Genomic DNA, 11,942 nt, shown 5'->3' with positions numbered 1-11,942 from the left:
TTTCCAGGGTGACTGGGTGGCTCCGGAGGTTCTCCTCCGTTGCTGTGGCCAGACAGGCCCGCTGGGCTCCTCCGAGGCGCGAGGCCCCAAATTTCAGGCCTCACGGTCGCAGCCTCAGCCCCTTCTGGGCCTCCGCCGCTCTGATTGGCTGACCCAGTAAGAGGCGGAGGGGCGGCCACCCGCACGCCCTCCTCAGCTCCGCGGGGGCGCGCCCGCGGCACGCGACTGGGAGGGGCCGAGGGTGAGCGACGGCTGCGTGATCCACTGGGGCGGGTGCGCACCACCCCCACCACCAGCGGGGCCTCCAACGCAGGCCGAGGCGCCGGGCGCTGAGGCTGCGAGCGGCAACTGCTGCACCATGGGCTGGCTGCTGCGGGCTACCCCGCTGCCGATGCTGCTGTGGCCGCTCCTTCTGCTGCTAACCGGAGGTGAGTGCGCACCGGCGTCGGCGGGCGTCGGCGGGGCTGGGCGGGTGGAAGGCCGGCCGCGGTGCTGGACAGCTCCTGGTTGCCAACAAAGGACCAGCGTAGGGCAGCGAGCGCGGTATGTCTGGGCTGTGGCGCGGTCCTTCCGCCACACACGTGCGCTCGGAGGGAGTGGGGGCGGGGAGCGTAGGGGACCGCCTGTGCTTGCGGTGTGAGCCGTTCCACGCGCGAGCGCCACACACACGCGCGCGCGCGCGCGCGAGTGAGTCGGGAGTGTCGTTGGTCGCCTCGGCACGCTCCCTGCGGTACTGGACTAGTGGCGCTCGGGGCTGGAGGAGCATGGCTGAGAGGATGAACGGGCTGCCAGCCTCTGCGACAGCCACACAAGAATGGGAGACAGCATTTAAAGGTCCCATGGGGCCGCGACAGCGAGCGTGGGGTAGGAGTTCCTGCCTCTTGTAGGAGAGACTGCCAAGAGCCTCTGTATACAGCTGCTGTGACCATGGGGAGTGTGGTGTTACTGGACAGGAGGAGGGGTGTGTCGTTGTAAATACGTGCTCTAGGCTGTGTTGGGCAACTTAGTTTATTAGGAGCAGACAAAAAAGAGATATGGCAGCCCCAGAAGGTCTCTGTGACAGAGACATTACTGGAGAGTTCCTGCACAGCTGACAACGGAGATGTGTGAGAGACCTTCTGGGCCGGTTTCCCATAATAAGCAGGCACTGGGTTTTAGGTTGGTGGGGGGCACATGTGATGTGCCTCTGAGAAGGAGACAGAGCCTGAGAACAGCTTCTGAGTGGCAGGCTTGGGATTTAGGTGTGTGCAGGGGTGTGGTGGTGAGGGGTACAAGGTGTGTGACAGTCTATGAGACAGGCCACCACAACAGAATGGGGTAGGGAGAAGAGCTGTATGCAAAGGTGGGTCAAATCAGGACATGGCTAAAGGGCTTCTCCACGTGGCTTGACACAGAGTGTTGGGGAGAGATGTCATGAGTACATATTAAGGCGTGATTGGTAATTGGTGTTGGTGGAGAGGAGTACTGGAGTGTGTGTGCATGTGTGTGCATGCTCCAGTATCAGATGACCTCCAGTGACTCCACTTCCAATGGGCACACAGGGGTATGACATGTATATATGTAGCAGTGTGTATGGGATACTGGCTAGTAGGCATTTCCCATGCAGTTAACCCACAAAGACAGGCATGTTGTGTGATGTGTATGATGAAGGAGAGACTTGTGAAGGGTCTTTTCCTGAGGGGAGGAGCAATCTTTGCTTGATGAGATAGGCCATTACCATGGGCCATGGTGACAGAATGCCAAGGAAAACTTGTGGGAGAGAAAAGGGGCCACTCCTGAGCCTGTCCCAGGAAGGCTCAGTTCAGTGGGGGGTAATTTTTCTCCACTGTCAGTCAGGGATGGGTAAGGACCTAAGTGGTGTGCACAGAAAAAATGTCCACAAGGGTTTCTCACAGACATACACACCTACCTGCATTCTGGCAAACCTTAAATCCTCTTTTAAGAAGGTAAGAGTCAACAAATACATTAAATATTGATAAGTTTATTATTTCTTTTTATGACAGCCATACCAGAATTGGCCAGCAAAGTGTGTCAGGACCCATGCCCAGCTGTAACTGCCTGTACCCTTACTTGGCTAGCCATGGATTACTGTGGGCACCTGTTCTCCCTTCTGTTATTTCTCCTTTCTCCTCCTTCCCATCACACTTCTCATGACACACATTATTAGACACACATTAGTATGGGTGACGTGTGTGTCTAGCAGTATGTCACTTTCTTACACACCTTCATGTGGAAACCCTACAAAAACCCTTCAGCATTGTTTCTCTGACATGTACAGACACACAAATGAATATAAGTATGTGTGTGGTAGGACGATGGTGCTAGACAGTTTCTGTTGTAACTGACACTCAAGGGTGTGGGGGCTGTGTTAACAGATGTTGCTGGGCAGCTCCAGTATTGGTGTCTGGCAAGGTCCTAGAGAGGTCTGGACTTCGGAGCTGCTGATTGGGGGAAGGTAGAGATGGAACTGATGTTAGAAATCAGAAAAGGATATTTGGATCAGAAAACAAATTGCAGGGGAGATAAAACACTGGATTACTAAGGCCTTGTTTTTTCACCCCTCAGGATATAAGCGTGCCTCATTTGCCTCTTTTTTCTGAGAGTATTTGGGTCATATTTTCAATTACTTGAGGTTGATCCCCAAACCCCTTCTTTTTCTCTCCCTCCCTCTGTTGGCAGTGAGGAAGAAACAGAAAATTATAAAGGAAAAGAAATCTATTACAAAAAGTGTAATTTTGAAATTTTAATCAGGTGGGATTTCAAGGCAGATTAGTTAAGTGAAAAAGTAATTATACATAGAATGGTTAGGCCTCAGCTACTGTTTTGGTGGGCAAGTCTGAAAGTAAGTAACCTCTCATAATTACCTAAATAATTACCCATTGCCAAGGCTTTTGAAAATATCAAGTTTATAAAAAGAAAAAATAATTATAGGGAAAAATAACTTCCAGGACAAGGGACTGTTTACTAGAGAAAGAACAAAAAACCAGATTTCTTTTTTTATACACAGCTTTTCAGCAAGGTTATACAAATCTTTGTTAATTCCTATCAGGCTGTTGAGAAAGGAAGATGAGGAGGGTGTGGGGGAAGAAGTAGAGAGAGATCATGGCTTCTTTGCTTGAAAGGTAGAGGAGAGAGGTTCAGAGAATGGAGGAATCACCAAAGTCATGGAAGTCGTAGGGAAAAAATCCAGTGAAATCATCAGACTACAGTCCTCTGTACACAGAGCTTCACTGACTAAAAAGGTATTTTATCCCTAGAGGTGGGAAATCAACAGGAGTGCTCGTCAGACTTTCCTTAAGAGGGCATGCACAGTTTTCTCAAGATCCAAGCTGCCCAGGAAAGCCTGACCAAGGACTAGATGATAGTGACTTCCCTGCCACCAGAAAAGTGTTCAGCTCTGAGAGAGACAGTTCTTAGGTTTTGAAGAGGCAATATGTGTTTTATCCTCCAGTGGTTTTATAGAGGGTAAAATTCCAAGAATTTTAAAAATCGGTTTGCCCTTATCTAAAAAAGCTGAAGTAATACCTTTCCCAACATACCTGCTAGAGACTGGTATACGTAGATAAAAATCTTCACTTCATGGCCCTCTCAAAAACTGGCTGCTCATGTGCCCTTGGAATCTGTAACATTTTTGTTATTTAATTATTATAAATATTTTTCATTGGTTGACTTTTTTCTTCCTGGACTGCATGAGTTTTTCTAGATTAGTTTCTAGTATTTGGTTCCCTCACCCTAGGGACATCGTCTCTGCAAAGTAGAGCTGTTATGCCAGCTGATATCTTATAGAAAACTGAGAAAAGACCAAACAGTGGTCATTTACTGCAGGGCATAGGCTGTCTCATGTTCATGTTTGTATCCCCAGAGAGGGCCTGGTATAATATGTGATAACAGAAGGAGCTCAGAGGTGACCATATTCTTCTGAGTCAACTGAAATTTTAGCGCAAATTTCTACCTTCAGTAAGACACTGAAGCTTACCGAAAACCAAAGTTTGATTCTAATTGGCATTATATCTGATTGGCATATTCTATAATTCTGCTTAACTTTTTAAAAATTAGAAAATAACTTAAATAAATGCTATTTACAGATGACATATTTTCAGGTATAGGTAGAAACGATTTTTGGTGAAATATAGGGAACCACTTTTACTGACTTCAGGTCTTTTCCAAGTGGAGAGATTCCTGCTCTCTGAACCACCATATGTTTTGGATTTGCCATGAGGAACCTGAGCAAGTGCTAGAAGGGGATTGATGTCTTTCATTCTTTAGCTCTGGCCTCTTTCCTTGCTCCTTAAATCCTATGAAGTATTTATGTGGGTATTCTCTTTAAGTACACTTTGGAAGAAGGGTACCCAGCTTAGCAAGTAATAGCTTTCCAGTCTTTCTTTGTGGAGCACTGGAAAACCCTTTTTAATGGGGAGAAATAGTTGATTACATCTCTTCTATTAACTAGCTCTTTGACCTTAATCTCCTGAGGTCTCAGTTATTTCATCTGTAAATCAAGAGGGTTATTTAGCTATTTATTCCTTAATTTATTCAAACATGTATTGAGCCTCTATTACATTTCAGAGACTGTTGAGGCACTGGAATGACACACTGTCAGATTTAACCTTGCAGGCTCGCTCTTCAGTAAAAGGAAACCGGTAAGATGGCCTGTTACAATTCAGTGAGAAAAGTAATTTGTTCAAACTTCCAGCCAAGATGATGGTAGAGGTAGATACACTTTTCCTCCTTACACAACCAAAAGAAGGACAATAACAAATTTAAAAACAAAATATAACCAGAACTTCCAGAAAATTGAACTGTATGGAAGTCTGACAACCTAGGAGTTAAAGAAGAAACATTCATCCAGACCAGGTGGAGGGGCAGAGATGGGCAGCTGGGGTGGAGAGGATACATGGTCAGGTGATGGTTGGTAGACTGGGTGGGTGAAGCAGTGGCTGGTGGTCTGGGCGGTTCTACATTTGCATGCAGATAAACCAGAGGAACAGCTGGAGAGTGAGATAGACCATACAACCCAGAGTTCCAGTGCAAGAAAAGAAAGCCTCAAAACCTCTGCTGTAAAAAACTGGGGGTTTCAGTGGCAGGAAAAACTCCCAGCCTCACAGGATAGTCCATTGGAGAGACCCACGGGGTCCTCGAATGTACAAAAAGTCACCCACCTGGGAATCAGCACCAGAAGAGCCCAATTTGCTTGTGGGTAGAAAGGGAAGTGACTGAAAGCCAGCCAAGAGCTGAGCATGTGGCATTGTTCCCTCTCGGACCTCTCCCCAACATACAGCATCCCAACACAGTGACCTGAGTTGCCCCGCCTTGGCGAATACCTGAGGCTCTGCCCCTTCCAACATAACAGGTGCGCTGAAATAAAGAAATATGGTCCAAATGACAGAACAGATCAAAGCTCCAAAAATAGAACTAAGTGATGAACAGACAGCCAACCTATCAGATGCACAGCTCAAAACACTGGTAATCAGGATGCTCACTGAATTGGTTGAGTATGGTCACAAAATGAAGGAAAAAATGAAGACCATGCAAAGTGAAATAAAGAAAAATATACGGGAAACCAACAGTAAAAGGAAGGAAACCAGGACTCAAATCAACAATTGGGAGAAGAAGGAAGAGATAAACATTCAACCAAAAAAGAATGAAGAAACAAGAATTCAAAAAAATGAGGAGAGACTTAGGAACCTCTGGGACAACTTTAAACGTTCCAACATCCAAATCATAGGGGCGCCAGATGGAGAAGAGGAAGAGAAATAAATTGGAAACTTATTTGAAACAATAATGAAGGAGAACTTCTCCAATCTGGCCAAGGAAATAGACTTCCAGGAGATCCAGGAAGCTCTGTGAGTCCCAAAGAAGTTGGACTCAAGGAAACACACACAAAGGCACATCATAATTAAGTTACCCAAGATTAAAGATAAGGAGAGAATTTTAAAAGCAGCAAGAGAAAAGGAGAGAGTTACTTACAAAGGGGTTTCCATGACTGTCAGCTGATTTCTCAAAAGAAACCTCGCAAGCAAGAAGGGGCTGGCAAGAAGTTTTCAAGGTCATGAAAGACAAGGACCTACGCCCAAGATTACTCTATCCAGAAAAACTATCATTTAGAATGAAAGGGCAAATAAAGTGCTTCCCAGATAAGGTCAAGTTAAAGGAGTTCTGTTGGGAAACGCCCTCTCTGGTTTCAGGAACTGTAACCATGCCGAGAGGCTGGAGGGCCCTAAGCCTGTAAATAATCAAGGAGATCTTGGAGAAACAGGCTCCTGAGGAGACATAACCTGTCCCCGCTGGCAGGGACATAGCTCCTGCCTCTCTGCTTTGCCATGTGATGATTGCTAATCCATGACGGGTAAGTTATCTCATGCAGAGATAGCAACCTAAGACAGACACTGATTGGGTATTGGCAGCAGACAAGAAATTGGAGGACACGGATACAGGGCAAAAAGGCCCGCACCCCTCGAATGTTAGTCGTGGAAAATAAAATTTGGAGGTCATTTCATCCACCTTCTTCGTTTTTTGGATGAGAAGACTGAGAGACCCAGAAATTTTAAGCAACTTTGTGGAAGACGTATAGCAAGTTAGTAATATTCATGTAATTAAGTTAGTAATTAAGTTGTGGAATTGGCAAATATGGCTATATTCCTATTAGTGAATGAGAGGAAAAAGATGTCCCTTTAATTTCTTGTTTATTTTATAACAAAGATACCCTTTAATTTATTGTTTTTAATTTGATTATTTGTTTTATAAAATATGAGAGACAGAGTAAAGATTTTAAACAAACATGCCATTACCAGCATTGGATGAATTCGACCTATAGCCTCACATGGTTTTTCAAAGACTGTGTTCAGGAATCCCATATTGCTGAAATACAAATCACACTCTCAGTGCAGTTTTAGAAATTTTTCAGCCTAGGATAGCAGCAATGTTCATACAAGATTTTTAAAAGCAGGGACCCCTTCTTGGCTACTTGTTCCCCCAGCACCTAGTACAGCTGTGGCAAAGAATGTATACACATTCTACATTTCTGAGTGAGTGGATGCCCAGTGGATACTGAGTTCGTTGATCCCTCATTCTCTCCTGCCCATCTCCCTCTGTCTCTGCTTTGTCCTGGCTAAGCGTTTTGGCTTTTTGAAACCTGAATGGCATCTAAGAATCCTCTGGCAACCCCTGGCTGTCAGGACTGATTCCCAAAGCCCCATCCCCACTTCAGATTTTTTGTTGTGGAGACATAGCTTAACCCCACAGCAGCCTCTCCTCTCTGGCCTCTCATAAACTTCTGGCTTTTGTGTTTGTGCAGGAATGTCCTTGGGAGCATATGCAGCTGGGTCCGATGAACCTGGCCCAGAGGGCCTCACTTCCACCTCCTTGCTGGACCTTCTGTTGCCCACTGGCCTGGAGTCATTGGACTCAGAGGAGCCCAGTGAGGCCATGGGACTGGGAGCTGGCCTGGGAGCCCCTGGGTCAGGCTTCCCCAGTGAAGAGAGTGAAGAGTCCCGCATTCTGCAGCCACCACAGTACTTCTGGGAAGAGGAGGAGGAGCTGAATGACTCTAGTTTGGACCTGGGACCCACTGCAGGTAGCTCTTCTTATCTAAAAGTATGTGCTGAATTCAGCTGGGTATGAGGCCATCTTGGCAAAATGCCAAAGGACCTTTCCCTTTCTGAAGTCACATCTCTTCTCTCTCCCCACCAGCTTTTTCTGTGCACCAAAGCCAAGTATCTGGGATTTTGAATGTCTTATTGGCTCAGGAGGTCCTTTTCTCTTTAATATTCACTGCTGTTTTAGTGAGCCTGAATTTTGTGCTCATAGTATTATCCCCGTTTTTACACATGAGAAAAATGAAGCTTAGAAAGATTAAAAGCATGCTTAAGGTCACACAACTGTTCAGATGTTCAGTCATGATTCACGCTGAGGTCTTTCCAAGATCTGGGGTTTGTTTGTTTGTTTATTTTTCTGTAGGGTACTGTATTGTCTCACTTGAAGGTTCCCAGAGGTCTGCACATCCCATGTTCCTCATTAAATCTTTCTGGCCCCATCAAGGCATTCTAATTGCCCTACACTCAGTCATGGACCAGAGCTGGTTTCTGGACTCACAGATCATGGCTGATGGACATGTGGGGCTGGGCTTAGGAGGAATGCATGTACTATGGCTGATGACAGATGCGATAGACCTTCCATGCTTCTAGCAACAGCAGCTGTGCACATGTCCTTCACCAGCAGGAGCCCATTTTTATTTTATTTATTTTTTTAAACAATTTTTTAAGGTTTTATTTATTTACTTATTTTTAGAGAGAGGGGAAGGGAGGGAGAAAGAAAGGGAGAGAAACATCAGTTGCCTGTTGTGTGTCCCTCACTGGGGACCTGGCCTGCAACCCAGGTATGTGCCCTGACTGGGAATCGAACTGGGGGCCCTTTGATTAGCAGGGCAGCACTAAATTGACTGAGTCACACTAGCCAGGGCTAAGGAGCCCATTTTTAAATGTCAGACTGTCAAATTGTGTGTGTGTGAGTGTGTGTGTGTGTGTGCATGCATGCTTGCACATGGGGGCAAGGGTATCAAAGAATTTAGCTCTGATTTTTCTATTTAAAATGTGTAATATTTTGGACTTATGTTCTCTAATTATAAAAATAATATATGAAAATTCAAGAAAATGTGAAAAATATAAAAACAGTACAAATATGCCAGTAATAAAATCTTGCTATGATCTTACAACTAAAAGATAATTACTACTAATAGTTTGGGATATGTTTTTCTAATAACTTTATATGCAAAATTGGAATCATAGGGGACATAATGTCTTCACTTAAAATATTTCATAAATTTATTTCTGCATCATTAATAGTCTTTTATAACCTGATTTTTAATGACTACATGGTATTTCATAATGTGCCCCATTGTATGTATGAAACCAGTTCCTTATTGTTGAATATTTAAGTTGTTTTCAGTTTTAATGCTGCTATAAATATCCTCATATGTTTTTGTATTTCCTGATTTCTTTTAAGAATTTTTTTTTATTTTTAGAGAGGAGAAGGGAGGGAGAAAGAGAGGGAGAGAAACTCAGTGTGTGGTTGCCTCTTGAGTGTCCCCCCAGTGGGGGACCCGGCCCCCAACCCAGGCAAGTGCCCTGACCAAGAATTGAACCGGGGACCCTCTGATTCTCAGGCCAGTGCTCAATCCACTGAACCACATCAGCTAGGGCACTCTTCTGATTTCTAAAATAAAATTTCTGGGTCTAAATGTATGTCAGTCAGCATCCCAGCCAGAAATTTAAGACTCAGTTGAGCTAAGATAATCCAAAGAGGGTTTATTTATAGAGCAGCGATTTTACAAAGCTATAGGCAGGGAGTGGGTGACCACAGAGGAGTCCAGGGCCAGTGGCAACGGAGCTATTGGCACCCTGCACCCATAAGAACAAAGACAGGAAAGATGAAAGGAACGTGCAAGGACAGACAGTGCTGAGGAGTAGGTGGCCCTATAGGGAAGGAACCAGGAGAATAAGTACTCAACTTCCCTCCTCCCATCTCCTGCCAGGACCCCCATAATTCTTCCTTCTCATCTTCTGCTCAGGAGTCATGTCAGGAAGGAAGAAATGGCCTGTTGACATAATCAGCTGGGTCAGTCTTCCTGGGCAAAGGCAGATCAGAAAAGGGAGGAGACTGGATATATAAGGGGCGGCACATGTCTGCAACAAAGGATGTGCATCTTTCCACAGGCTTTTGTTAAATATTCCCAAGTCATCCTCCAGAAAGGTGTTTTCAGCATGCATATTCATCAGAGGTGTAATGAAGGCTAGTTTTTTGAACACTTCCTACCACTGAATTTTGTCATTTAGAAATCTTAGTCAATTTGATAGACAATATTATAATGGCCTTTGGTTACTAGTAAATTTTAACTTATATATGTGTATATATTCACACATATATTTATACTTATCCTATATAGTCTCTCTGGATAGGATATATATATATTCTGTCCATTTATAGTTCTATTTGATTTGAAACATAGTGTAATTAAGAGAACAGGCTTTGGAGTTAGGCAGAGTCCACAGTTCTAGCACTGCCATTGAATAGCTATGTGATTTTTGAAAGTAACAAGCTAAGTCTCAGTTTTATCATCTAGGACATGGGGATAATAGTAATATCTTAGGGTTGTGAAATTTAAATGCAATAATACATTTTAAAGTGCCTGGCACAGTGCATGGCACATTGTAAGTCCTCTGTAAGTATTAGCTATTATTATTACTTTTTCATTTTTTCTACTGAGGCTTTTTTATTAATGTATACATTTTCATATAGAATGGATACTAACCATTTCTCTCTCTCTCTCACACACACACACACACACACACACACACGAGAAAGCATTTTTCTGGTTTGTCAATTATCTTTATTTTAGGAATTTTTGATATATATAAATTTAATTTTTATAAGCTTAAAACAATCTTCCTTTTGGAATGTCTTTATGTGTTTTTCTATGCTTTATGTTTAGAAAAGCCTTTTCTTCCCTATGATACATACATTTTATTACTTCTATTTTTTTTGAGCTTTATTTTTTATATTTTATTCTGTTATTTAATTTGGAGTATGATATAAGGTAGGGATCTAATTCATTTTCCTCATATTTATAACCTATTGCTGTAGCAGCATTCATTGATAAGTCTATCCTCTCATCATTGAAAAGAAATGCTACTTTTACCTTGTACTGGACAATTGTATGTACTTGGCCTTTCTCTGGGCTTTTCCTTTTGTTCAAACTATTGAGATTCTAGTCTAAGACAGTCACTCAGAGAGCTTGGCCGAGAAAGCCACAGTTGTGCACCTAGACCTTCCTCAGGATCACAGCAGGAAGACCCTGGTTTTGACTCAGATTTGCTTCGCACACACCTCTCTCCATTGTTTCCTTTTCTTTTTCTCTCACCTCATCTCTTTTCTTATCCCATTGGCTTCTTTAGGTGTCATTGTAATAAAAATACCTGTCATTCATTGAATGCAAGCCATGTAATGAGCACTTTGCATGCATTCTTTCTCCTGCTTAACTCAGGTGCACAATGTCTGAGGTACACAACGTACCAGCTCCACAACACAAGTCTGTTTTCTTATCTATACTGTATACACTTGAAGGACTCTGAGGTGGGGACAACAAGTGCCCTCCAAAGGGAATGGGCAAGAGATTTAGAGCAGGTGGAAAAAAGAGAGCTGCTTTTGTCCAGGCTCCCTCATTGCTCATCTTTTGATTGGTCTGCTTTCCCACAGCAAGAACTTTGCCCAAAGTCACACAACTTGAGTGCAGTAGACCTGAGTCTAGAATCAGTGTCTCCTGAGCAGTGATGCCTATGGACCTGGGCTATTGTCACGAGAGCATGTTGATGGTATGTGTTAGAGGAAACCAGTATATTTTTTTTAAATTGAAAAAATATGGAATGCTTCAAAAATTTTCATGTCATCTTTGTGCAGGGGCCCTGCTAATTTTCTCTGTATCGTTCCAATATTAGTATATGTGCTGCTGAAGCAAGTGCAGAAACCAAAACTAATTGTTACTAATATTATTATACATTGCATCTCTAGGTTTTTTGGAGGGTCTAGAAGAACTAGAGCTGGTGCCTTCCTTCACCTTCTATAGCAGTAATCCTCAGGGGGGTCCAGTGGCAAAAACAACTGGTGGAGTTTCTGCTTGCCTGATAATGAGCAGCGGTGTGACCTTTAGTGGGTTCCTTTTCTAATCTTGGCTTCAGTCTCTTCATCTGTAAGTAAGACCATGGGACTGATATATTGATGTCTTTTCCAGCTTTAAAATACTATGATTCTCTGACATTTCAATAGAAAAGAGTAGTCTTAATAAAGTAGGGAAAAAGAGATGTAATGTAAATATCCCACTCAAGCAGCTAGCATTAAGCCAACTGAAAGCTGGATCAATGAATTCATGCAGAATTGTTAATGATTAAGAA

The 11,942-nt window shown here is 43.6% G+C and overlaps 1 protein-coding gene and 1 non-coding gene across 3 annotated transcripts in view; one reads left to right on the top strand and one right to left on the bottom strand.

Annotated features, from left to right (window-relative positions):
* The first annotated feature begins 299 nt into the window (after positions 1 to 299).
* The window catches only part of PODXL2 (podocalyxin like 2), a 42,518-nt gene continuing 30,875 nt past the window's right edge, over positions 300 to 11,942 (top strand). For both annotated transcript variants that reach the window (XM_054587500.1, XM_054587499.1), the window contains exons 1-2: positions 300 to 428; positions 7,295 to 7,573. In XM_054587500.1, coding sequence (XP_054443475.1) covers positions 359 to 428; positions 7,295 to 7,573 — 349 coding nt within the window. In that variant the 5' untranslated portion in view covers positions 300 to 358. The remainder of the gene's footprint in view (positions 429 to 7,294; positions 7,574 to 11,942) is intronic.
* LOC129081822 (U6 spliceosomal RNA) lies at positions 11,407 to 11,509 on the bottom strand. Its single transcript, XR_008530340.1, has one exon. It is a non-coding gene; the product is annotated as a U6 spliceosomal RNA (small nuclear RNA).

The sequence above is a fragment of the Pteronotus mesoamericanus genome, unplaced genomic scaffold, assembly GCF_021234165.1.
Source record: "Pteronotus mesoamericanus isolate MK-2021 breed Mesoamerican mustached bat unplaced genomic scaffold, CSHL_Meso_final scaffold_118, whole genome shotgun sequence".
NCBI lineage: Eukaryota > Metazoa > Chordata > Mammalia > Chiroptera > Mormoopidae > Pteronotus > Pteronotus mesoamericanus.
The sequence above is the reverse complement of the archived record's forward strand: the minus strand, read 5'-3'. Positions and strand labels throughout refer to the sequence as shown.